This window comes from Delphinapterus leucas, chromosome 20 (assembly GCF_059928025.1).
Source record: "Delphinapterus leucas isolate spDelLeu-1000000601 "Yukka" chromosome 20, BTC_Dleu_Yukka2, whole genome shotgun sequence".
NCBI lineage: Eukaryota > Metazoa > Chordata > Mammalia > Artiodactyla > Monodontidae > Delphinapterus > Delphinapterus leucas.
In genome coordinates this window covers 46128608-46152437 of record NC_143148.1, presented here as the reverse complement: position 1 = coordinate 46152437, position 23830 = coordinate 46128608, and the positions used below count along the sequence as shown (strand labels likewise).

The window sequence follows — 23830 nt, the reverse complement described above, 5'->3', positions numbered from 1 at the left end:
ATCGCCTCTTAGACTAAGCGTGATTGGTCGTCAGGAGACTCGGAAGTGCCTCTGATCAGAGCCGCAGAGAAAGACAGTCTAGCCTTGTAAGCGTTCTGTCCCGCACTAGGAACGGGCGTTTTTCGGGCTGCTCTCGATGGTATCTTTGGACGGATAGAGGGGGCCGCGCAAGGTCTTATGGGACAATAATGGCGGCTTTCAAGGTGCGGATATTGGCTCTCTGAGGCGGTCTGAGCGAGGAGTGGCTGCGCCAGCGCCCCAGAATCCGGGACAGAAGGTCCCGAGAGTCGGACTTGGTGAGGTGAGTGTCCATTCTTCATTTCCGACCTTTTCTTCGCCAATCGTGGCGGCTCCAAGCGGCGGATATCGGCCCCTCGCTCAGGTTCGGGCCCAGGTTTGGAAAGTCTTGTCCCTGTCACCCAACTTGCGTTACTCACCTTAGGGATGCTGCCTAGGTCCTGCAAGACCGGCCTTTCTCCTTGCTCAGGTCAGATCCACTTTCCTGGCCTGGCCTCACAGAAGTCCAGGGATGCTGCCCGGGGGGTCACCCTGCTCACTTCCTATTAGTCCACTCCCAGACGGACACCGAGCCCAGCAGGGCTCCTTTTGTCTTCCTCTTCTCTGTCACAGTGGTATCTCTACCAGGTGATATCTTTTACTAGAATGTCAGCTCCAAAAAGGTCGGGAGTTTTGTCTGATTTGTTGTCTTCTTTATCTCTAATGCCAGAACAGCGATCGACTCACAGAAAGCACTCAGTAATTGTTGAATGAATGTATCCAGTTTTTTCTTCATTATTTTTCTTGTACCTCTTGTGGCTTCTTTGCCACTAATTATTCTTCACAAGCCAACACTTAGCTTCTTATTTACTTTTCTCAGCTGTTAGTTGTCCTGTTTGTCAGACTCCTTTTCCTGTGCTGATGGCATCTTTCTTTGTTGTCCCTAGAAATTTCTGGCTCCCTGTTTCCTTTAATCAGTTTAAACTCATCATTCATTTATTCCTCAAACGTTTATTTTGCTAGGCACTGGGCAAAGCAGTCAACAAGACAGACAAGGTTCTCTCTCCTGCATAAAATGACATTCTAGAAGTATATTTTCTAGTTCAGACTACTGAGCAGAACATGTAAATCCTACCTTCCTGTTTAGATTTCCTCACATGAATACAGATGTCACCAATAGGTAGCTTTCCCTTTTCTCTTCTGCCTGATGGCATTTTTAAAAATGCAACTGTTGTTCATACTATATGTTCAGTCTGTTTAACAATATTCTTCTATAGAGCTGTATATGTTAATTAGAGCTGGGTGAAACATTCTGGATTCTGGTGGTGCCCTATCCCTTGACAGTTCTTTGCTTTACTGGCTTGTTGGAATGAAGGAAATTATTCAAGCACTCAGAATGGGATATGTTTATAAGTAGATTGTGTATAGTGGGAGGTAAAGAGGAATTTGTTATAAGTTGAATGCCAGAAAATCCTACAGTTACCTACTTTTCAGAAATATCATTTACTAGCCTGGTGATTCTCATTAATTTTTTTTTTTTTTTGGTGAACTTGAATTGTTGCTAAATAGATTTCGACTGCTGTGAGAGAAGTGTTTTCTACAAAACACAATTCATTAAAGTATGGATCACATGGATGGTAGTCTTATACGTCAACAACTCTGCTATATCTGTAGTTTAAGGGAAGGGAGAGGACGAAGAACTTGTGTAAAAAAATGGTGAGGGACCCAAATCAATACCTTGGAGCACAGCAAGTGAAATAATGTAACGATGACATTTATGTAACTCTTTATGGTTACAGAGTGCTTTCACATACACTTTCATATTTGATTCTCACAATAACTCCATGGATTAGATAGAGCAAAAAGTATTTCCATTTTGCAGGTGTAGAAATTATGCCTAACCAAAGATTAAGTTATTTGCTTACAATCATGCAGGTAGAAAATGTCAAGAGCCTGGGTTCTAATTGAGGTTTCTGATTTAAAATCTAGTGGTGTTTTCCCTAAACTCCCTTTATAGATGCCATAATGCTCTAGTAAGTGTCCCTTAGTGAGGTCTGTTCTTGCCTGGATGATACCCTCTTGGATCCTGGTGTGTGTGTGTGTGTGTGTGTGTGTGTGTGTGTGTGTGTGTGTGTGTGTGTGTGTGTATCTGTTTCTGACGTGAGTTGGGGTGGAAGTAGGAAGATCTTTTGAGATTGTCGATGACTTGATGGACAGGTCTTGGTAAGAGGTAACTAAAGGAATTCTGATCTTGAGGGGGAGGTCAACCCCCCAGAGATACATATACCTACGGTTATTCTGGGATGTAGCAGAGCTAAGCCTTTTCCTTTCTTATGTCTGATATCAAATGGTTTGTTTTCCTTCCAGAGAAATCCCAGAGCCTGTCATGGAGGACACCAGCGAGGATGCCTCGATCCATCGATTGGAAGGCACTGATGTGGACTCCCAGGTTGGCGGTCTTATTTTCAAGACCAAAAGTGCATCTAGTGAGCAGCATGTCTTCAAGGCCCCTGCTCCCCGCCCTTCATTGCTGGGACTAGACTTGTTGGCTTCCCTGAAAAGGAGGGAGAGAGAGGAGAAGGATGATGGGGAGGACAAGAAGAAGTCCAGAATCTCTTCCTATAAGGACTGGGAAGAGAGCAAGGACGACCAGAAGGATGCTGAGGAGGAGGGCAGTGACCAGGCTGGCCACAGTAGCCGGAAAGACAGGTAAGAGCCTTCGGGTGGACTGCCCCAAAGGGAATGAAAACGGAGGCCAGAAAATAGCATCTCATGTTTATCTCTCAGTTTTCTTGTTGGACATTTAGGACTTTATGATTTTACTGTGATTCTATAACATTGAGGCTAGATAAGAATTGGTATTTTCTTCAGATCTGGGGGAAGATTCAAAGGCACCTAAAGAGTAGACGATGGAGGTTAGAAGCGCTTACGGTTGTTGCCATATGCAAACCTGCCATACCAGGGAGATAAAGTGGAAAAGGCCAGGTCACATGTTTGGCCTGGCCAAAGGTTTGGGGCAGGTTTTTCTTCCATGGATAAGCCCTTTACCAGCTGCCCTCCCTGTTTCAGACATTATCGATCTGCTCGGGTAGAGACTCCATCCCATCCTGGTGGTGTGAGTGAAGAGTTTTGGGAACGCAGTCGGCAGAGAGAGCGGGAGTGGCGGGAACATGGTGTCTACGCCTCGTCCAAAGAAGAAAAGGATCGGAAGAAGGAGAGGTCGAGGGATCGAGACTGTGACCGCAAGAGAGACAGAGGTAAACTGCCCAGCAGAGTTCCTAGTGCCTGCTAAGCACCTGAATTAACATGTCGGCCTTTTTCCTGTTGTGGGAGTTTTTATAACACCCGTTAATTAGGGAACTCCATTTTCATGTCAGCCTGGTTGGTTTTGACCCTGTTGGTATTGGGATTAGCAGGCAGTTTAAGAAAAGAGCTGTTACTTGCAACATAGCTGCTTTGCTTGAGTGTGTGGTCCTCATTTTATCCTGAAAATTGGTGATAAAGGTGAAAATGGGTAATATGTTTGAGAAATCAGTTGACACTAGTGTTGGTGAGAGAAAAGGGATGGTGCTGTGGATCAAAGCTAGACATAAAATCCAATACTGGCTTTCCTCAGTGTTGTTTGATTTCTGTAGCTTGTAGGCTTGTAACTATTAAATAACTATTCATTATAGACTTGTAACTACTCTTTTTTGAATTCTTGCAGGAAAATAACTTACTGTGAGTTTGAAACTTTCTAGCCAGTAACTAATTTTTGCCCTTGAAAGAATGGGGATATGTGAGTTTCAGGAGCCCATGGATCGCATTAGAGCAGTGAGGTTGCACCTGTGAGTGAGTGGGGAGGCCTGTCCTTTCTCTAGGGTGAAGATGGGTGGAAGTTAGGATGGGACACCTGTTTTCTAAGCTCTGCCGGTGACTCCTCACAGATGAGCGGGATAGAAACAGGCACAGCAGCAGGTCGGAGCGAGATGGAGGGTCAGAGCGCAGCGGCAGAAGAAACGAACCTGAGAGCCCCCGACACCGGCCTAAAGGTAGTCTGAGCTGTTGCTTGTGGTTGTTTGTGAGAGCCAAGTGTATGAGAGGCAGGGTGAGTGACTCTCATCCTCAGTGGAACTGGGTTGGAATTCCTGATTTCACCATGAATTTCTGGGAATACTTGGTTCTGAGTCAGTTGATTCAGTTGGGAAGGCTGTGGACTTCTCTGTGGACACAGATATGCTCCCTTAACATGATTTGCCAGTTTGCTGAGTGGCCAGTTTTCCAAATGGTAGGAAAGAATAGGGAGCTGGGGGTGGGTGGGGTAGGGGCAGAAGAAGGTTTTAATACAAAGAAATATGTACATTCAAGAGGGATATGCTTGCAGAGATAAATTGGATATTCCTTAAAATGTTGTTATGAGCACAGATGAAAACTGGGACATTAAAATTCAGATATCTTTAAAAGCTGTCAAAACCATCTTATCCATTGCAAATAGGTGCAAAGTTTATAAATAGTAAAAGAAATTTGGTGAATTGACTTTCACCTAATGGCTCTATAGCCATGTCTTAGACGTTTCCTGTGGATGTGTCTTTTGTGGCCCAGATGCAGCCACCCCTTCAAGGTCTACCTGGGATGAGGAGGACAGTGGCTATGGCTCCTCCAAGCGCTCACAGTGGGAATCGCCCTCCCCAACACCTTCCTATCGGGATTCTGAGCGGAGTCATCGGCTGTCCAGTCGAGATAGGGACAGGTGACGTTCTGGGTGGTGCAGTCCAGGTTCTCTGGGTGGGCGGCACAGGGTGGGCGTGATTGGGGCTGGGAGGGCAGATGGTGGCTGGGGAACACATCTCAGCTTAGTGACTATTTAGTGAGGCTGGTTATACTGTTTCCCAGGTCTGTGAGGAGCAGGTACTCAGACGACACACCTCTGCCAACCCCATCCTACAAATACAATGAGTGGGCCGATGACAGAAGACATCTGGGGTCCACCCCACGTCTGTCCAGGGGCCGAGGTAAGGCAGGGTGGAAGTGGGAAGTAGGAAGCAGGGTCGCTTTTCCTGGTGGGGCTGGGCAAAGCCGGGCTGGGGCTGTGCTGCTTGGCAGGTCTGTGTGAGGCCACTGGGGATGAGCTGGGACCGTGCAGACTGACCTGCTACGTGTTCTCCCACAGGGAGACGTGAGGATGGCGAAGAAGGAATTTCATTTGACACAGAAGAGGAGCGGCAGCAATGGGAGGATGACCAGAGGGTAAAAACTACATCTTTGAGGGATTGAATGAGGGGTGGTGGCCATCTGTCAGTGAGTGGGTGACCGGGGGTGTCTGAGCACAAGGGTCATGGGTTACACTGTAGTGGAACCGGACGTTGAGCCACGTTCAGTCTCGAAGCCATGGAATCTCTTTCCAGGCAAAGGCTCTGTGGTCAAACTTCTCACCAAATGCAGGTCAGACTTAACTTTTTCGGCTGTGTGCTGGTGCCATCGTGTGGTAAATGTAAGAAGTGCCGTCATGGTGGGCTGCGCTGTAAACTGTGCTTCTCCTCTAGGTGGCTTGTCTTACAGCCTCTCTTGTGTCTCTCACGAGGATTGCTATGCTACACCAGTGACTTCTTACCAAACACGTCCTCCCCTTCTGGCCACGTCTTGCACAGAAACTCGATCTGCGCCTTGTTCTTACTGCTTTGTCTCTTGTGCCACAGCAAGCTGACCGGGATTGGTACATGATGGATGAGGGATATGATGAGTTCCACAACCCCCTGGCCTACTCCTCTGAGGACTACGTGAGGAGGCGGGAGCAGCACCTGCACAAACAGAAGCAGAAGCGCATTTCGGCTCAGCGGAGGCAGATCAATGAGGTGAGGCTGCCCACAGAAGGTGGAGCAGATTCAGCTGGAGAAGCGGCAGGTCACATGCACCTGCCGACGGCACAGCTTGTCTCCCCGCTGCTGACGTCACAGACTTAGCGATTCCTCTGGAGGCAGAGGGGTGGGCAGGGAACTTATCAGTAACTTAAGAAAAACCCAACCCAAATCGTGATTTCTGTCTTCTGCAGTAGTTCCTGGAGGGGTGCTGTTGATGGGAACTGGGAGGTCAGGCCCCGGCTCTGTGGTGTGTCCTTTGTGTCTCTCAGCGGGGCCAGGGACAGTCACCGTTTGTGTATCCATATAGAGGTTCTGCCTTAGATACAACGGGTTGCTTCTGGGAAGAGTACTGCAGGTGGTTTGGGATCAGCGATTCTTCTGTCTAAGGAGCTGCAGGGTAGAGGGGCCCGTGACATCTCTGCAGCCCCTGTGGCCCTTCTGTCAGGACCCTCTGCGTGGCCTCACCTGGGACCTTTCAGGATGGCCTTGCAGTTGCAGTCTTAACGTGGCCTCCCGTTGTATCCTCACAGGATAACGAACGCTGGGAGACCAACCGCATGCTCACCAGCGGGGTGGTACATCGGCTGGAGGTGGACGACGACTTTGAAGAGGACAGTGCAGCCAAGGTCCATCTGATGGTGCATAACCTGGTGCCTCCCTTTCTGGACGGGCGCATCGTCTTCACCAAGCAGGTGAGGGTCCTCTGTTGTCAGAGAGAAGAACGCTCAGAGAAGCCTGAAATGGGAAAAGAAAGAAAGAGAAAGGAAAGGAGAGGAAAAAAGCCCCATCACGATAGGGGTAGGGTAGCAACCCTTCGTTTACCAGGGCCAGTACGAAGTGGACCTTTGTGTTGAGTTTAATGGTCAGCGCAGAATTTCTCTTTTTCCTCAACCTCCTGCAGCCAGAGCCTGTGATTCCAGTCAAGGACGCCACTTCTGACCTGGCCATTATCGCTAGAAAAGGCAGTCAAACAGTGCGGAAGCACAGGGAGCAAAAGGAACGCAAAAAGGTTGGTTTCTCGTCTTCTAGGGCCAGAGAGTATCTGCCTATTTTTTTGTTTTTTTTTCTTTTTTTTAAAGATCACGTTCCACCTCACAGGTAGGGTTCCTATTGGCAGTTAGAGGAAACTCATTGAGCAAGAAACAGCCCTTGTGGGAGGGTATTGCATTCCTCCTCCAGGGCCTCAGTTAAGATAATCCGGGGCCTGGTGTCTCAGGAGCTTCAGACATAAGATTGGGAGGCATGGCTCGGTGCCACTGCTACCTTGTGGGAATTTGCTGCCTGCTAGATGAAGCCTGTTGTCAGATGGGATTGATTTTCCGTGGACCGCAGTTGTGTCACGGGATGGAGCAGATTGACTTTTTGTGTCTTTTTCAGGCTCAACACAAACACTGGGAATTGGCTGGAACCAAACTGGGAGATATAATGGGTGTCAAAAAAGAGGAAGAGCCGGATAAAGCTCTGACAGAGGACGGTAAAGTGGACTACAGGTAGGAGTCTCGCCAGCAGCAGGTGTCTCTGAAGATGGGGCCTCAAGGGGTCTGATAGGATTCGTCACTCACCAATAGGAAAATGATGTCATTTTGAGTCTCTGGTCCCTTCCTCCTGGTCTTTTCGACTTTTCTGAGATAACATTCCTACTGTCGCCCCTGATACTGCAGGAGCTTCTTCTGTGCCAGGCAGCACCACAGAACTCACAGATATTCAGTCATTGGATTCTCATGACAGTCCCATGGGACAGGTGTAATCTTTCCCATTTTTCATGCGAGGAGGATGAGGTCCAGGGAGGTTAAGTAACTTGTTTGAGGTTACCCAGCTAGAAATGGTGGAGTGCGGATCACACCCAGACAGTCTAGTTTCAGAGCCCACACTCTTAGCCACTCTGCCAGAGTGCCTTTCAGATGCTCAGTGTGAGAAAGTGTGCTTTGCACCCTTAGATTTTAGTTCAATCTAAGGAAGAAGTATTTTTAATAGAGGTTTGAGAATAGAAAGGATTGTCTTCTCAGGTAGTGACTTCCCCATTCATAGAGGTATTTAAGCAGATGTTGGATAACTGCTTATTGGGCTTTCCTCATTGTGTAGGTGGCTGAACTCAAATGTCCCTTCTGAATCTCATTGAACACTCTGAAATCCTACAAAATTGTCATCTGAGTTAATAATTCTCTATAACCCTGTGAGAAGTGAGAAGTTGGTGCTATTGATCAGCCCTTGTTAGTTTCTAGTTAATTTAATCCCATAGGTGTTAATTGTTAGCTGACCGGGAGTGACTGGGATGTTAGAAACAGGAAGCTTGACAGAGCCTGGGCTCAAATCTGATGGAGGAAAAGTCTCTTGGGGAAGGGATGGGTGGAGACTGTAGACTAATGTAGGTAAGGTAGGACTGGTACCTTTTTCGCTCTGCAGCCTGGGGATGTACGTGTGTCGGATACTTGAGCGCTTTCAGTGGAAGCTGTAGGTAAACGTCAAGTGGGATTGTTCTCACAGTTCTTTAAAAATGAAGCCTTGTGGACTCTGCTGTCCCACCAAGAGGTGGGAGTGAGTCTGACCTTGGCCATGACTGTAACCACAACTCCTCCTTTCAGCCTGTTAAGTGTGGTGCTGACATTGCCCAGGGTTGTTCCATATAAGGTGATGACCTGTGGATTTCAGCTCCTCTTCCGGCTGAAGTCTTTCAGGGCAGAGGATTTGCCACTCGCTGATCTGTAGCTCCTCTGAGCCCTCTGCAGCTGTGTGTCCTGGGGGCGTTGAGCAGGTTTTGGATGATGGATTCTCAGACAGCAGTCTGGTCCCTTAGGACAGAGGAGATGAGCAGCACCTGGCAGCTGTGGCGTCTCAAAGATTTACTGCATATTTGAAGCAGTGCTCACTTCTGGGTGTAGGAAGCAGGGCAGTAACCCAGTCAGGAGAGAAGATGTGGGAAGCTGTGCAGGGCGCTTAGGCTGCTGTGTGTTCTCAGGACAGAGCAGAAGTTTGCAGACCACATGAAGAAAAAGAGCGAAGCCAGCAGTGAATTCGCAAAGAAGAAGTCTATTCTGGAGCAGAGGCAGTACCTGCCCATCTTTGCTGTGCAGCAGGAACTGCTCACGATTATCAGGTAACTGTGTCCACCCCGGGTCGGGATTCCGCTGTTGAATCAGGTGTCCCGTTTTCTCCGGTATGTACTCCGCAGCTCTTTTTCTTTTGGGTATGGCATCCGGTGGAGAAGGGAAAGGATTTTTCCCCTCACTTGGGTGCGCTGGGCTACCCTGCTTGAAGTAAGCAAGATGGCATCGTTTTGTTTTAGTTCATTTGTTTAAACCGTACTGTCTTCCAGACTTTTTAGAGGGTGTTTCAGTATAAGACCGTTTTCCCAGGGAAATCCTCCTCCCTGCGCAGGCATGCTCCTTGGATAGCTACAGGTGGGGGTAGGAGGTGGCCTTCCACTCGGGCCGATTCACCCTTTATCTTCTCTTACTTGCAGAGATAATAGCATCGTGATCGTGGTTGGGGAGACAGGGAGTGGTAAGACCACTCAGCTGACCCAGTACCTGCATGAAGACGGTTACACAGACTATGGGATGATTGGGTGCACCCAGCCCCGCCGTGTGGCTGCCATGTCGGTGGCCAAGAGAGTCAGTGAAGAGATGGGGGGCAACCTTGGTGAGGAGGTGAGTGGGCGCAAGCGCTGAGCTGTGTAGTTCTTGCCCGGTAGCTTCTGTCATTTGGGCTGATCTGCTGAGGCCTGGACCCAGCTCGGGGTGTGCAAGGGCGACTGGGCGCCCAGAGCTTCTGAGCGGTCTCTCTGGCCTCCAGGTGGGTTATGCCATCCGTTTCGAAGACTGCACTTCAGAAAGCACCTTGATAAAGTACATGACTGATGGAATCCTGCTGCGAGAGTCCCTCCGGGAAGCGGACTTGGATCACTACAGCGCCATCATCATGGATGAGGCCCACGAGCGCTCCCTCAACACCGACGTGCTCTTTGGGCTGCTCCGGGAGGTGAGGGCTGCGGGTCCAGCCTCTGTGCCTGTGGGGCTTGGACCACCGCCCTGCCAGGAGTTAGTGACGAGGCACTCCAGGCGGGCTGGGGTCTAGCCTGGGGAAGCTGAGGGGGTCTTTGACAGGCCGAGTTGCCCCTGAGGCCCTTGGCTGCGGGGTTCAGAGCTGGTGGTGGTTTACTCTGTTCTTGCTCAGCTGAGCGACCCGTGGCTCTCCTGGCTGTGGCTCCACGGCTTCAGTTCAGGATTGTTATGAATCTAATGAGCCATCCGTCAGCTTTGACTTCTGTTTCATTTGGTAGTGATGCCGATGAGACTGGAGGGCAGAAGCCAAGGGTCCCAAAACTGTGGGGAAGCCTCTGACTGACTTCTTCTTTTAGGTGGTGGCTCGGCGCTCAGACCTGAAGCTCATCGTCACATCGGCCACCATGGACGCAGAGAAATTTGCTTCCTTTTTTGGGAATGTCCCCATCTTCCACATCCCTGGTCGTACCTTCCCTGTTGACATCCTCTTCAGCAAGGTACTGAGGCCCTGTTTTGGAACTGCCCTGACCCTTGATGAGGAGCTGGTTGGGGGATGTGGAGTGGCACACTGAGTCTGGAGAGGTTTTGTGGGGACCCTGGGAGCCTGCGGCTATAGGGCTTGGAGGCGAAGGACTGCACTCTGGGGAGATTTCGCTTGGTTGTTTCTTTGGAGTGGACGTGCAGGGCTCAGGGAGGGCCATCAGGCCTGTCTGCAGGTGCGGCAGCCCTGAGAGTTCATCGGCTCTAGCCCCTGACCAGAACTGGGTCACCAGTTCCCAGTGGGGGCTTGGCCTGCATTCCCTCTCACGGTGTCCCTCACTGGTTTGCAGACCCCCCAGGAGGATTATGTGGAGGCCGCAGTGAAGCAGTCTCTGCAGGTGCATCTGTCGGGGGCCCCCGGGGACATCCTTATCTTCATGCCTGGCCAAGAGGACATCGAGGTGCGTGCCTCGGTCATGACTGGGATGAACGGGTGTGTCCTTCGTGTGAGAACTGGGGGATCTGGTGTCTCACAGCTCCTCTCTGTGCCCTCAGGTGACCTCAGACCAGATTGTGGAGCATCTGGAAGAACTGGAGAACGCGCCTGCCTTGGCTGTGCTGCCCATCTATTCCCAGCTGCCTTCTGACCTCCAGGCCAAAATCTTCCAGAAGGTGAGATGGGTCCCCACCTTGGGATTCCCCCAGACTCCCCCAAAGGAGGGCAAGAGGGAGGGTGTTACTTTTCTGGCATGGGTGGGGTGTACTTTTCTCCTTGTGGGGTTTTTCCTACCTGAAGGCCTACAGCCTTCCCTCCATGAGTGTCCTGTCGGCTCCAGGCCCCGGATGGCGTTCGGAAGTGTATTGTTGCCACCAACATTGCTGAGACCTCTCTGACTGTCGATGGCATCATGTTTGTTATCGATTCTGGTTATTGTAAATTAAAGGTAAGAGGAGACAGGCACCGGGGCCCTGGGCCTTCACCCAAAGCTAACTCAGCCAAGGGGGTGGGAAGGCAGGCCCTGGGTCCTTGGCCCTCAAACGACAATTGCTCATGGAAGTGGTGGTGGTGTTTATTGAGTGCTGGTTTTGCTGTGTGCTTGATTCATTCCTTCCTTGTGATAACTCGAGGTAGACACACAGTTTACATAGCTCGATAGAGACTGTGGAGCTGGTGTTTAGGGGAAATTTCTTGAGGTTCCTGGTTCCGAAAGATGGCTGCTTACATCGCTAAGACACTTCATTCTGTGATGTGTAGCAACCAGGGTTTGTCTTTGTCTCAAGCCTGCCTCCCTTTTTCCCCTCACTCTGTCCTTAGTCAGGTCTTTGCTGTCCCCTCCTAGGTCTTCAACCCCAGGATTGGCATGGATGCTCTGCAGATCTACCCCATCAGCCAGGCCAATGCCAACCAGAGGTCTGGGCGAGCCGGCAGGACGGGCCCAGGTCAGTGTTTCAGGTAGGAGCCCTGTGCTAGCCTGCTTTCTGGGGTGGAGCCCCAGCTGGGGTGGGAAGGCTTGGACTGTGATCCTGCAGAGAGGTGATCCCTGAGGCTGGGAACCAGTGGTGGGGCAGCCGCTTGTTGGTCCTCTCATCACATGCTGCTGAGTGGAGGAAGCTGCCTCCCAGGCAGCCCTGAGGTCTGAGCGGCCTTGGGTTTTAGGAAGACCTGTGTTGAAGGTGTCTGCGGCGGGTGACCGGTGATTACAGTGTGCCTCCTCCCAGAAGATAAATGTGAACAAATTACAGCACCCGTTCTTTTTTCCTCCTCCAATTACTCTCTCTCTCTTTTTTCCGATTTGTAAAAATAATGTATTAACCATAGAAATTCAGAAAATCTAGAAAAATATAAAGAAACAAAACCCCAGCCATAATTCTAGTCCCAGGCTCACTGGTTCCAGAAATGAAACAAGTACATAGGAGACTCCAGCAGAATGGTGAATTGTCAGGACTGAGCTTTGAGTAGGTGGAGATTCGTGATTGTAAGGGAAAGGGGGAGGTGGGGGGAAGAAATGAGGACTTCTCCTCCTTACCTGTGGCTTTCATCTGCACTGCCTCTTCTGGGTGCACAAGCCCAGTGTTGGTCCCTGTGTAGACAGCCGGGCATGTTTGAGGGGCTCAGCCGGGCAGCATGGTGGGAAGTGCGGCAGGACTGCGTCTTCTCCCCCACAGGCTCTACACCCAGAGCGCCTACAAGAATGAGCTCTTGACCACCACGGTGCCCGAGATCCAGCGGACCAACCTGGCCAACGTGGTGCTGCTGCTCAAGTCCCTGGGGGTGCAGGACCTGCTGCAGTTCCACTTCATGGACCCGCCCCCGGAGGACAACATGCTCAACTCCATGTATCAGCTCTGGATCCTCGGGGCCCTGGACAACACAGGTGCTGTGGCCCTGGGAGCCGGGCAGGGCCCCGTGGGCTCTGGCGCCTGGGTTCTCCCTCTTATGGCACTGTGTCCACTGACCGTGCGGATTTGCTCCTCTCTCCCAGGCGGTCTGACCTCGACCGGGCGGCTGATGGTGGAGTTCCCGCTGGACCCGGCCCTGTCTAAGATGCTCATTGTGTCCTGTGACATGGGCTGCAGCTCCGAGATCCTGCTCATCGTCTCCATGCTCTCGGTCCCAGCCATCTTCTACAGGCCCAAGGTGGGAGATGCTGTCCGGCTCCTCTCCTCCCAGGGATCTCGGGAGGTTATGGGCTCAGGGAAGGTTGAGAGAGGGGAGTAGTTTCTCTCTGTGTTGTTAAGACAGAGTGGAGGGAGGGGCAGGAATCAGTTTCCAAAGAGTGGTTTTGCTGTTTTATGTTAAGCAGGTTGGGGTAGGGGAAGGGGTGGGCAAGATCCATGGTTCTCAGGGAGTGTTTTGCAGTTTTTTCTAGGATGGCTGTGCCTGAGCCCTCACATTTTAGAATAAATATTTTGTTGTAAACTAATTTATTTTTCCTATATTGTCAGGGCACTACGTCGATGTGTTTTTAGTTGTGGTGAGGGTAGATGATAGTGTGAGATAGCTCTTCTCATTGGACCTGGACTTCCCTTTTTCCTTCCTAGGGCCGAGAGGAGGAGAGCGATCAAATCCGGGAGAAGTTTGCAGTCCCTGAGAGTGACCATCTGACCTACCTGAATGTCTACCTGCAGTGGAAGAACAACAGTTACTCTACCATCTGGTGTAACGATCATTTCATCCATGCCAAGGCCATGCGGAAGGTGGGGGCAGTGGCCGAGACAAGCAGCACGTTGGGAGGAGGGTTGGGATGCAGGGAAGGAGGGCTCCATCCTTGTCTACCTGTGTCCTGCTCTAGGTCCGGGAGGTGCGGGCTCAGCTCAAGGACATCATGGTGCAGCAGAGGATGAGCCTGGCCTCGTGTGGCACCGACTGGGACATTGTCAGGAAGTGTATCTGTGCTGCCTATTTCCACCAGGCAGCCAAGCTCAAGGTGAGCCTAGTAGGGCTATGGCCCCTCTGGGCCTGATACTTCTTTCGAGGGCAGAGGTCTCCTGTCTCATTGTACAGTCCTGCAGATCTGGGCTTCCCCCAAAAGCCTGTGTCAAGACAGTACTGGACTGGGTAGCGGCCCAGATGTGCAGTGTTTTGCAATGTAGCCACCTGTTGCATCTCTTCCGTAGGGAATCGGGGAGTATGTGAATATCCGGACAGGCATGCCCTGCCACCTGCACCCCACCAGCTCCCTCTTTGGAATGGGCTACACCCCAGACTACATTGTGTATCACGAGTTGGTCATGACCACCAAGGTGAGTCTTTTCCAAGGCAGCCTGTATGACTGTAGGCCCACTTGGCTGGGCCAGGCCTTTGTAATAACCCTTTGCCGCCTTCTGGGATGGATTTTGAGCTTGGGAGGCTTAAGGCTACATGCGTTGCTTGCAGGGAAATTGAGGTTGGTTTTCAGTTGGGGGTTTGGGGAAGTTTATATGGATACACAGTTAACCTCTAGATTCCAGTGGCCTCGGCTGTGCCAGCAGGATTGTTTCCTACTTGCTGCCGCGGACAAGCAAGCCCTTTTGGTGTTGTTAGAAGGGTTTTCTGAGGGGCTGGGCCTTTTCTGTTGGACAATAGGGGCCTTTTTCTCAAGCATGGAGGAATTTGGATGGGAGAAGGGATTAGAATCCCAGTGTCTGCGGCTTTCCCTTGCCTTTTTCAGCCTCACAGGGCTAGGGGTAGGCCCTTCCCATACAGCTCCTAATTGTGGAACTGCTCTGGAAGGGACAGCTCAAAGCATTGGTCCTTCTGTGACCACCGCTTTGTGGCCCTTCTGCCTGCAGGAGTACATGCAGTGTGTGACTGCTGTGGACGGAGAGTGGCTGGCAGAGCTGGGCCCCATGTTCTACAGCGTGAAACAGGCAGGAAAGTCTCGGCAGGTAAGGATCCTGCGCTTTTCTATGGAGGATCTGTTTGTCTCTGGGATCCTCTTTCCCCTCAGCCTGGTATTAAAGACACATCGTCATCTGGCTTCCCTTCACTTCTCTGTCAAACATAAAAGTTGTGATCCAGGCAGGTTAGTCTGTCTGATCTCCCCCCACCCACTCCATTTGCTTGGTCTGCTGAGCCTTAAAAAAATCAACTTATTATTGAAAAGTCCAAATACTCATAAAAGTGGACAGAAACAGTATAATGAGCCACGAGTTCCTCACTTAGCTTCCATAATTATCAACATTCTGCCCAACCTTGTTTCTTATTCCCACCCCGCTCCATACATATTGGTTTTTCCTGGAATATTTTAAAGCATACCTCAGACATTATATTTTTTCACCCATAAACACTTGAATATGTGCCTCTAAAAGGACTTTCAAAAATTAAAACATAACCTCCATGCAAATCTTACTCAACAGAATTAATCCTTAATGTTGCTAAAGTCTCCACTTCTTATTCATGTTTCCTTTTTTATTCCAAAGATAATTTTTTATAATTGATTTGCTTGAATTTGGATCCAGGCGTTGAAATTTGTCATTATATATATTAAGTCTTTTTTTCTGGAACAAGCTCTGCCCCCCACTCATTTTTTATGGCATTGACTTATCGGAGAAAACAGGTTGGTCATCTTGTAGAATGTTCCACGTTCTCTTTTGAGCTGATTGCTTCCTCAACATATTTAACTTTTGCCTCTGTCCCATGTGCTTTCTGTAAGCTAGTCATTAATCTAAAGCCTTGGTTAGATTCAGATTCAGCTGTTTCGGGTAAGGATGCATAAATGCATGTGGTGCTGTGAACCTCCTTTTAGATCCAGTCAGGAGGCACATAAGGTCTGGTGGTGCCACTTTTGAAGACACCAGGATTGCTCAGTGGTCCCACCTGACCCTCTGTTATAAATTCTCTCCCTACTTCTCGGTCTCCTGACAGTCTTGGTGTCCACTGGTGGCTCCCAGCTGGAGGCGGGGCTGCAGAATGTTGTGGACTTTAGCTTCCCCCCTTCTCAGCATAGTCCTCCCCACACCGGGCCCGCACACATCTTCCTGTGTCCGTCCTCTCCAGCCAGATGTCATGTCTTCTCTGTTTCCTGTACTTCCTGGCATGGTTATGAACTTGGTTAGAGCATGTAAGCACTTAGCAAATTGAGTGGAGGGCTGAGGCATGACAGGGTGAGGACTCAATCATCCAATGTCTGTCTTGGATCAGTGAGCAAAGCATGCCTCAGTGCTGGGGCAGGGAGCTGTGTGTCCCTGCCTTTGGGAGCTGGCAAGGTCTACCCAGCACCTGGCTTGCAGCAGGGAGATGGGTGCAGGCCGGCCCTCCTCACCCGCCAATCCCCAGTGACCCCAGTACCTCTCCCTTCTCTAGGAGAACCGCCGACGGGCCAAAGAGGAAGCCTCTGCCATGGAGGAGGAGATGGCACTGGCCGAGGAGCAGCTGCGGGCCCGGCGGCAGGAGCAGGAAAAGCGCAGCCCCCTGGGTAGTGTCAGGTGAGCTGTGGTCTCGGGACTCTTGTCCTGATGGAGCCCACCAGCTGGACTGACCAGGCCCTGAGGCAGGGTCGCGATTTAAGAGAAGTTAAATGTGCAGAGGTGAATTGGTGACGAGTTGACTGTGGTCACGTGGAGACGGGAGGGGTTTTGGACATACTTTCAAGGAGTGGTGATACAGCTGCAACTCCTGGTCGTTGTTTGTTATGTTGTGATGGGGCCCAAGGTGGGCTGGAGCGGCAGAGTAGGTCTCACAGCTTTACCAGCAGGCTAGGGCTTGGACATCACGGTGGAGAGGCAAGGCCAGGAGAGCCTTGGGCACCTGCGTCTGCCCTGGTGCCTGGAGTTAGACCGCACAGGTGAAGGGCATAGTCCCTGCAAGACTGCCCTCACCTCAGTCACCACCTGCAAGTTGGGGGGTACCCAGGGTCACTCTCATTTCTCACCAACTTGTTACAAATTTGGGGATCCCCATGGACTCCCTCAGGTTTGATAATTTGCTAGAATACCTCGCAGAACTCAGGAAAGTACTATACATATTACAGTTTTATTATAGCAAAAGGACACAGAACCAGCCAAAGGGAGAGATGTATAAAGTGAGGTCTGAGAGGGTCTTAGATGTGAAGTCTTCCATTGTCCTTGGGGTCATGTTACCCTACTGGCACATTACACAGAGTATTGTCACCAGGGAAGCTCACCCGAGCTTTGGTGCCCAGAGTTTTATTGGGCAGGACCCATGTGTTGACTTAGTCTCCAATCCCTTTTCCCTCCCCAGAGTCTGGGCTAATAGCATGAGGCTCAAAGCACAGCCCTCTAATCACAGGTTGGTTTTTCTGGCAGGGCAGCCACCATCCTGAGTCATCTCATTTGCATAAACTATCAGATGTGGTCCACCGTGAATAACAGAGACACTCCAGTCCCTTGGGAAATTCCAAGGGTCTAGAGATACTTCCAGGAACTGGGGACAAAGCCCAGCCACAGCTCGAGTGGCGGCCTGGTGAGGTGGAGGGAAGACTCCCTTCATAGCTCACCTAGGGGATATGAATGGAATTGTTAAAAAATCTCATAAGGTGCCTCAGTGGATATAAGAAAGAGGTGCTATCTCATTCTGCTCCCGATCACACATAGGGAAGGCGAGGGGAGTGGAAGTGTGCTAGGGGCGGAGACCCTGCAGCCCCAAAGCCTGCTCACACACAGAAGCAGCAAGACCTCAGGCTCCTCGTCCTCCTGTGTGTCCTGGCCGGAGTGAGCAGCAGTGCGATTCCTAACCCCTCTTCTGTGTCTCCAGGTCTACAAAGATCTACACCCCAGGTCGGAAAGAGCAAGGGGAACCCATGACCCCTCGCCGCACACCAGCCCGCTTTGGGCTCTGAGCTGATGCTGTCCCTGAAGAGGAGGGGGGCCAGGTGTTGAGTCATGAGCCCCGTGGCTGGAGCGCCCAGGCCTGCCGACAAAACCGTTTCATCTGTGTGCTTTCATTTGTGTACATCATGGCCCTGGGGGCACCTGTTGCGGCCAGGCTCTGCCATGGAGGAGGTGGGAGTTTCTCGGTGCAGGCGTGGGGCCGCAGAGCAGCTGCCAGGACCATGAGAGGTGGCCGGACCCACCGTATTCAAATAAACTGTCCCCGGGACACTTGGTGTATGAATGACACGGCTGTGACTATGTTTTTTAAAATTCTTGTGTAAAACAGCACAATAGACCTAGGGGGAATTATAATTTGGTTATAATTCGGGATTTGGAAATAAATTTATTGTTTGTAAAATGTTATTGTATTTCTGACTCTTCTTTTCCCCTGACTGCCCTAAATCACACATTAGAGAACAGGCAGAACGCTGACTTTCCTTGGATGGATCCTTCTAGAACCTTAGCTCGCCCTTATTTCTGTTCTCCAGGCAGTGCCTCTTAGAGGAGGGGTTGATGGGGTGGGACTCAGCTGACAGGGAAGGAGAATGGCCTGGGGCACCAGCACCTGGCAGGGCTGGGGCAAGGCGGCCACGGTGGCCAGGAAGTGGGAGGAAGGTGAGCAGCCGCGCACCCTCTGTCCTTTCCCATGGGCGGGTTGGCTGCTCTATTGCTCAGAATGGCCAAAGTTTCTTCCGTTATGTGTTGTGTATTCATGGAAAATAGTGTAAAATGTTGCTTCTCGGTTTTCACGTAAAAGATGATGCTTACGCTAGAATCACTAGTCTCTTCTGTTGTCAAGCAGCCTCAGCAGTGTGCTGAGGCGCCGTCTGGTGAGGCAGGTGGCATACACAGATGCCACAGAATAAGTGGGGAGGCTCCCCGCCCCCAGCAGCTGTACCCGAATCTGCTTTGGCTTCTGGACTTCTGCCCAAGAACCTGTTTGCACTCTGTCTCCAATGCTTTCTTTTTAACTATGGACCCTTTCCATTCAGATCTACCTTCCTTCCAGCTTTAATATTCCGATTTAATACTCTGCTTTTCACCATCTCTTCCTCAGATGATAACTGATTCTTTTTCTAGAGGTACAAAAGCGTTTCTTGGCAATGACCCGGAAGTGGATTCCTGAGACTGGTGTGAGAGAACAGTAAGGTTGTTGAACTGGACAGGGGTCCCCTGCCTTGCTCTCAGCCATGTGCGTCTACCCTTTAATGCCTACTTGAGAGGAGCAGGATACTTTAGACATCTTAGAAATATCAGCAGTTGAGGGTCTCAGGCTGAGATAGGGGGCTCATTCTGGGGACCCCGGGGCTAGCTTGCTGGGCCCTGCCTATGGCAGGAAGCTTCCTCCTCATATGGGATGTGCAGAGGAGGCTCAAAGGCAAGTGTACATGGCCACATGGTGGTTCTAGGGAGCTCCTCCTTCCCTTTAGTAAGGCGGCGGCTGGGGTTTGTTCTGGGTTCCTTTAGCTCAGGGGGAGAAGAATTATACTCCAGGTAGGTAGAAGAGGATCTGTCACAAAGGATTCTGCGGCCCCCAAAGTAGCAGAATCTGAGTGACCCTCCGACTGGGTGGCTGAAGCGCTTTATCTGTAATCCCCTCGGCTAAGTCCTAGCTTTATAATCGTTTCTTTTTTGTTATTTTTTTTAACGTGGCTTTAGGTGCACAGCAAAATTGAGCAGGAGGTACAGAGATTTCTCCTATATCTGCTTCCCCTGCCCCCAGACCTGCACAGCCTCCCCACTATGAGCATCGCCCACCGCAGTGGTTCGATTGTTACAACTGATGAGCCTGCGCTGACACATCATTACCCCCTAAAGTCCGTAGTTTACCTTAGGGGTCACCCTTGGTGTCTGTACAGTCTATGGGTTAGGACAAATGCATCCACCGTTATAGTTTCATACAGAGACCATGTCTTTTTAATGTCAACTTTTAAAGAACTCACTTTGGTTATTTCTTAAAGCATTAGAGGCAGGCAACATTCGGGCTCCCTGCCCTTTCTCCTACCTTTCTTCATTTCTCCAAGCCCAGCCCCTCCACTCAGTTAAGTCTCCTACCTGGCTGGGCTTGCAAGGCCACACGGCTGGGTGATGTATTGACATGGTTCTGGCTCTCCTGCCCCTTTGCTCCCCATAGCATGCTACCTGCTTTCCTCTGGTGTAATCATGCTATAGGAAGTGAAAGACAACTTTGGAAAAAGTACAACATTCAAAGTACCCAGATATTGTCCCTTTGGCCAACATATATGAAAACTTTTTGTAAATTAAAGAGACAAAATGCCTTTTTAGTAGACTGTACTGGGGATTTTAATGACATTGAACTTTTACTTGAATAAATGGGCCACAGGCTAGAACTAGAAGCCATTTCATTAGTACCAGACCCTTCAGTCTTTGTTTTCTCTAGAAGACGTATCCTTATTCTAAACCAAATGAAGGAACACAGTCAAAAGAGCATTAAAAACCAGACAATGACCATCACGATAGAAACCACCAGATGTGCCCATCACTCCTGCCTCACACTGCATTTCCAGAATTTGCCCTTCCCAAGTCCTAGCAGGGGCATCCTATATAACACATTGCTGCTATTAGCAGAAAATTTTCTTGGCTTTTGTTTGGCTGGGGAGGGAGGCAAGATATTTAAGAATTGCTATCAACTAGTGGGTTTCTTCCTTCACTTTTCCTTTCCCCTCTTCCAGAAATGCAAGCTCTTTCATTTCTTTCTCTTACTTTACCTTTAGCTATTTCTCTCAATTTTCTATAGACTAGAAATAGAAATTCTAGACATGTACTTAGTTTAACAAAATCCAGCCACAATAAAATAGTTTAGCTGTCCTTGGAGTTTGTTATAATGGAATTTTTCTTGTACTGAGCTGGCTGGGGAGAAAAATAAAATTGTTAAAAGAAGGAATATGGCAGCCAGGGAGAAAGCAGATGGCTATCTCTCCCTCCTGCCTTTGGAAAATGCATCATTTATTTCTCTTCCTCTCTTTTGGGTCTCAGGATTAGTTTCCTTTTGGAGGTTTTTAGGTATTTCTTTTTCTTCTTAAATTCCAGACAGAGATGGAAGGAATAAAAAAGGAACTAATTATCTCTTGTTGGTTTAAAAACGAATCCAGATAATCCAGAAGCTTGCTTTGGGAATTACAGCTCCCCTATACACGTCAAAGAGAACTATATGTTTTAGAATTTAGGGAAAATAGGGATGAACACATTGCTGGGGACCTGAGGGGGCAGAATTGTCTGCAAGACACCACGAGCTCACTGAGGCTGCTGTGCTCATGTCTTTATTTTAGAGTTTGGGCCTGGAGATGGTAGCAGGGTTCCAAGGCTCACTCTGCCGCAGGAAGTAGACAAAACTCAATAAAACGTTAGCATCTTGCAGAATAAGCTTGGACCTTGACATATTCCGGTTAGAGCTGATCCAAGTCAAGAGAGAGGAATAGGAACTCACTGTCCTCTGAAAAACATGCATGGAAATGATGCTCAGGGCAAGGCGCTGATTCTAGCAATATGAGGAACCTGAGGGAACAGGGAGGAAATGACAATCTTGATTTGAGGAGAAATTAATGAAGTGATTCCTCAAGGACTAGTCTCGTGGCCAGGCAGCTCTGTTGCACGTGACTTCTTACCTTGGGGGTACCATGGAGTCTACAGGTGGCAGAAAAGGTAGCCTTGGACTCAGGCCGAACAGGAGACCAGGGCATTCTTGTGAGGCTTCCAAAACACGTTAGAGGAGAAAAATGCCTATTCTGCCTGTTCCCTTCTTATCCTCACACCTTCCAAAAGGGACTGGGTCAGGGGAAGGGATAGGTCTGAGATAGGAGGCACTTGGGTAACATCAAAGATTCTTAAATCAGGATGAGCCTTAATTCATTTGCCTCCCCCTTTACAGAGGAGAAAACAATGATCTCTGGTCCAGAATAGCTAAGCAAAAGATTTGTTTTTTTCCCCTATTTGAATTTCCAATCCAGTGATCTCTTCAAAATATGGTTTTTTTTTTTTTTGACCCAATGGACTAAGAAAGACAGCACCATAGTAAGTAGCAAAAGACACATGGTGGACATACCTGAGCAGTGGGGCATCCCGACAGACTTGGTGATGTCCATTCTTTGGCTCACATCTTGGGTTATCCCCCTCCAGTCCAAGGTGCCATACACTTTCCCCTTTGATGTGGGGTCTGTTTTGCTTGGGCATAGGGCTTTGGTATATACCCTTGAGGGCCCAGCTTTCAGCTTCTTCTCCTCTATTTCATTCTTTAGTTTCTTGTTTTCCTTTTGCAGATGGACCATTACATTGTGGAGGTGGCTGGGGAAGGAGAGGGAAGGACAGGTGGGTGTTTGGTCTGTTCCAGATCCGTGGACGCCCAGTTCCTTCCAGAGCTGGTGCTCTCACGCATGTTCTGTGGAAATGGAGGCCTATGTGCACCCCCAGGAAGAAGCCCAGGCCTGGGGTTGGGGTGGACCCAGAATCAGCACTCCTGACCCACTGTGTCATGTCAGCTCTGGGCTAGTTTTCTTATCTGTTAGATGGGGACCATTGAGTCTGATCTGCCTTCTGGGGTTCATATAAAAATCCTGTCTGACAAATGATAGAAATTGGATTCAAAGAGCCAGAACAACTCTGATCACGTGTCCTCAGTTTCTCACAGCCATGCCTAGGAAACACTCACATCCAGTTCTGACGCCAAAGCCCAAGTTCTTTTGCCTCCCTTTGCTGAAAGGTTGAGAACACAGGGGATCCCGGCTCTGTCGAGAGCTTGGGCAAGTTACTTGTCCCCATTTTATGGAAGGAATGGCAGCTCCAATGTAGGTGAGGGGAAAGGTAACTGAGCATACCTCCTGTGGCTCAATAAATGGCAGCTGTTAATACTAACAGCCTTATTTCTCCAAACCAGTGTTGAGAGAAGTGAGTGACAGTGGGCTCTGGAACCAGGCTTCCCAAGTTGGGATTCTGACTCTGCCACTTACTGGTCATGAGACCATGGGAAGATTATGTAGCCTGAGTTTCTCCCTTTCTTCATCCTTAAATGGGGATTATACGTGCACTGAACTTGTGAGGTCTTATGAAGATTAAATAAGTTAACACATGTAAAGCACTTGGAACAGTGCTCCTCATGAGTAAGCAATAACTATTAGTTGAGCTCTTGTTATTATGATTAAAAGATGGTGTTCCTTCAAATAGGGTCAAGCAAACTCAAGAATGAGTTCTTTGTGAAACAAACAAACAAAAAACCCAAAAAACTTGCCAGAACTTGGCACAATATAAGAAAAAGCTTGGTGCCCGGCTACCTTCAGATTCTGACGATTCCTCCTTTAGTTAAATCCTTTCAGAAAATGCTTCTGTCCTAGTGAAATATTTTATGATCTTTCCTAGAGGAAATCAAGTAGAGAGCTCACCCTCAACTGCTCCTCTGGGCGTATTCTCTGCCCTCTTGCTCTGTATACATCTGGCTGGCAGTGAAGACACCCCTTCCCTTGTAGCTCTTCATGTTGCTGCCATGCTCCTTGTGCCCCTGGGCCTGGAGGTAGGGTCCTCGAATGCCCTCATTCCCTGGCTCTCTGCCACTCTCTCTGGTCCACTCCTGTCAGCATCCCTGATGCTTTCAGCATCCTGTACTTTTCATCCAAGCCCTGGCCCTTCAGTTCCTTGACCTCCTTATTCCAGTGATCTTTTCCTCTCCTTCAACCCAGATGCTTTCCTATGGTCCAAGCTCAGGACACAGCTTTCTAACTGGGGCTGCATGAATGGGTCCCAGGTGTGCTGTGATACCTCAGCCCTTGGAGCAGGGTTTGGCACAGCTGCTGGTTGGTCACCTTTACCATAAGCAACCCCATCCAAGACCCTCTCAGTGTGTCAAACAAAGGTGTTCATTTTCTAAGTGTTCCCTGACAAAAGGTTGGGAAACACTGCCCTGGAGCTTGTCATTACCGGTTACTATGCCACCTCTGAAATCTCAGTTTTAGACATCCATGCTTTTGCCTCTGTTCCCAACTTCCAACACTCCTCCCGTACCACACTCTATGCTGACCCAGCTTTGACCATGAGGGTGAACCAAGGCTGCAAGTAGATGGACCCAAATGACCACATGGGACAGAAGGACCCCACCAACCTTGACTGCTCACCTCATGGAGGTGTTCCTTCTATGTTCTATGTCCCTTTGTTTGGAGAGCTCTCCGTTACCACAGCTTAGCCACTACCCTAACT

The 23830-nt window shown here is 49.6% G+C and overlaps 2 protein-coding genes across 5 annotated transcripts in view; one reads left to right on the top strand and one right to left on the bottom strand.

Moving 5' to 3' along the window:
• Positions 1-12: 12 nt before the first annotated feature.
• DHX38 (DEAH-box helicase 38) lies at positions 13-17990 on the top strand. 4 transcript variants are annotated; one of them, XM_022583309.3, is made up of 27 exons: positions 15-301; positions 2365-2706; positions 3067-3254; positions 3924-4028; positions 4579-4726; positions 4870-4988; positions 5147-5223; positions 5673-5828; positions 6365-6526; positions 6736-6843; positions 7212-7324; positions 8791-8928; positions 9295-9481; positions 9627-9812; positions 10192-10332; positions 10666-10776; positions 10871-10987; positions 11152-11259; positions 11656-11768; positions 12482-12690; positions 12799-12953; positions 13358-13513; positions 13609-13743; positions 13934-14059; positions 14588-14683; positions 16101-16222; positions 17511-17990. In XM_022583309.3, the coding sequence occupies exons 2-27, from the start codon at positions 2384-2386 to the stop codon at positions 17593-17595; spliced, it is 3684 nt and encodes a 1227-aa protein (XP_022439017.1). In that variant the 5' UTR covers positions 15-301; positions 2365-2383; the 3' UTR covers positions 17596-17990. The 4 variants fall into 4 exon arrangements, with proteins under 4 accessions (XP_089759397.1, XP_022439017.1, XP_089759398.1 ...); XM_089903271.1 differs by lacking the exon at positions 3924-4028 and having other exon boundaries at positions 13-301; XM_089903272.1 differs by lacking the exon at positions 16101-16222.
• A 2865-nt stretch (positions 17991-20855) lies between these two features.
• PMFBP1 (polyamine modulated factor 1 binding protein 1) overlaps positions 20856-23830 on the bottom strand; it is a 42065-nt gene continuing 39090 nt past the window's right edge. The window contains exon 19 of the mRNA XM_089903281.1: positions 20856-21931. Coding sequence (XP_089759407.1) covers positions 21577-21931 — 355 coding nt within the window. The 3' untranslated portion in view covers positions 20856-21576. The remainder of the gene's footprint in view (positions 21932-23830) is intronic.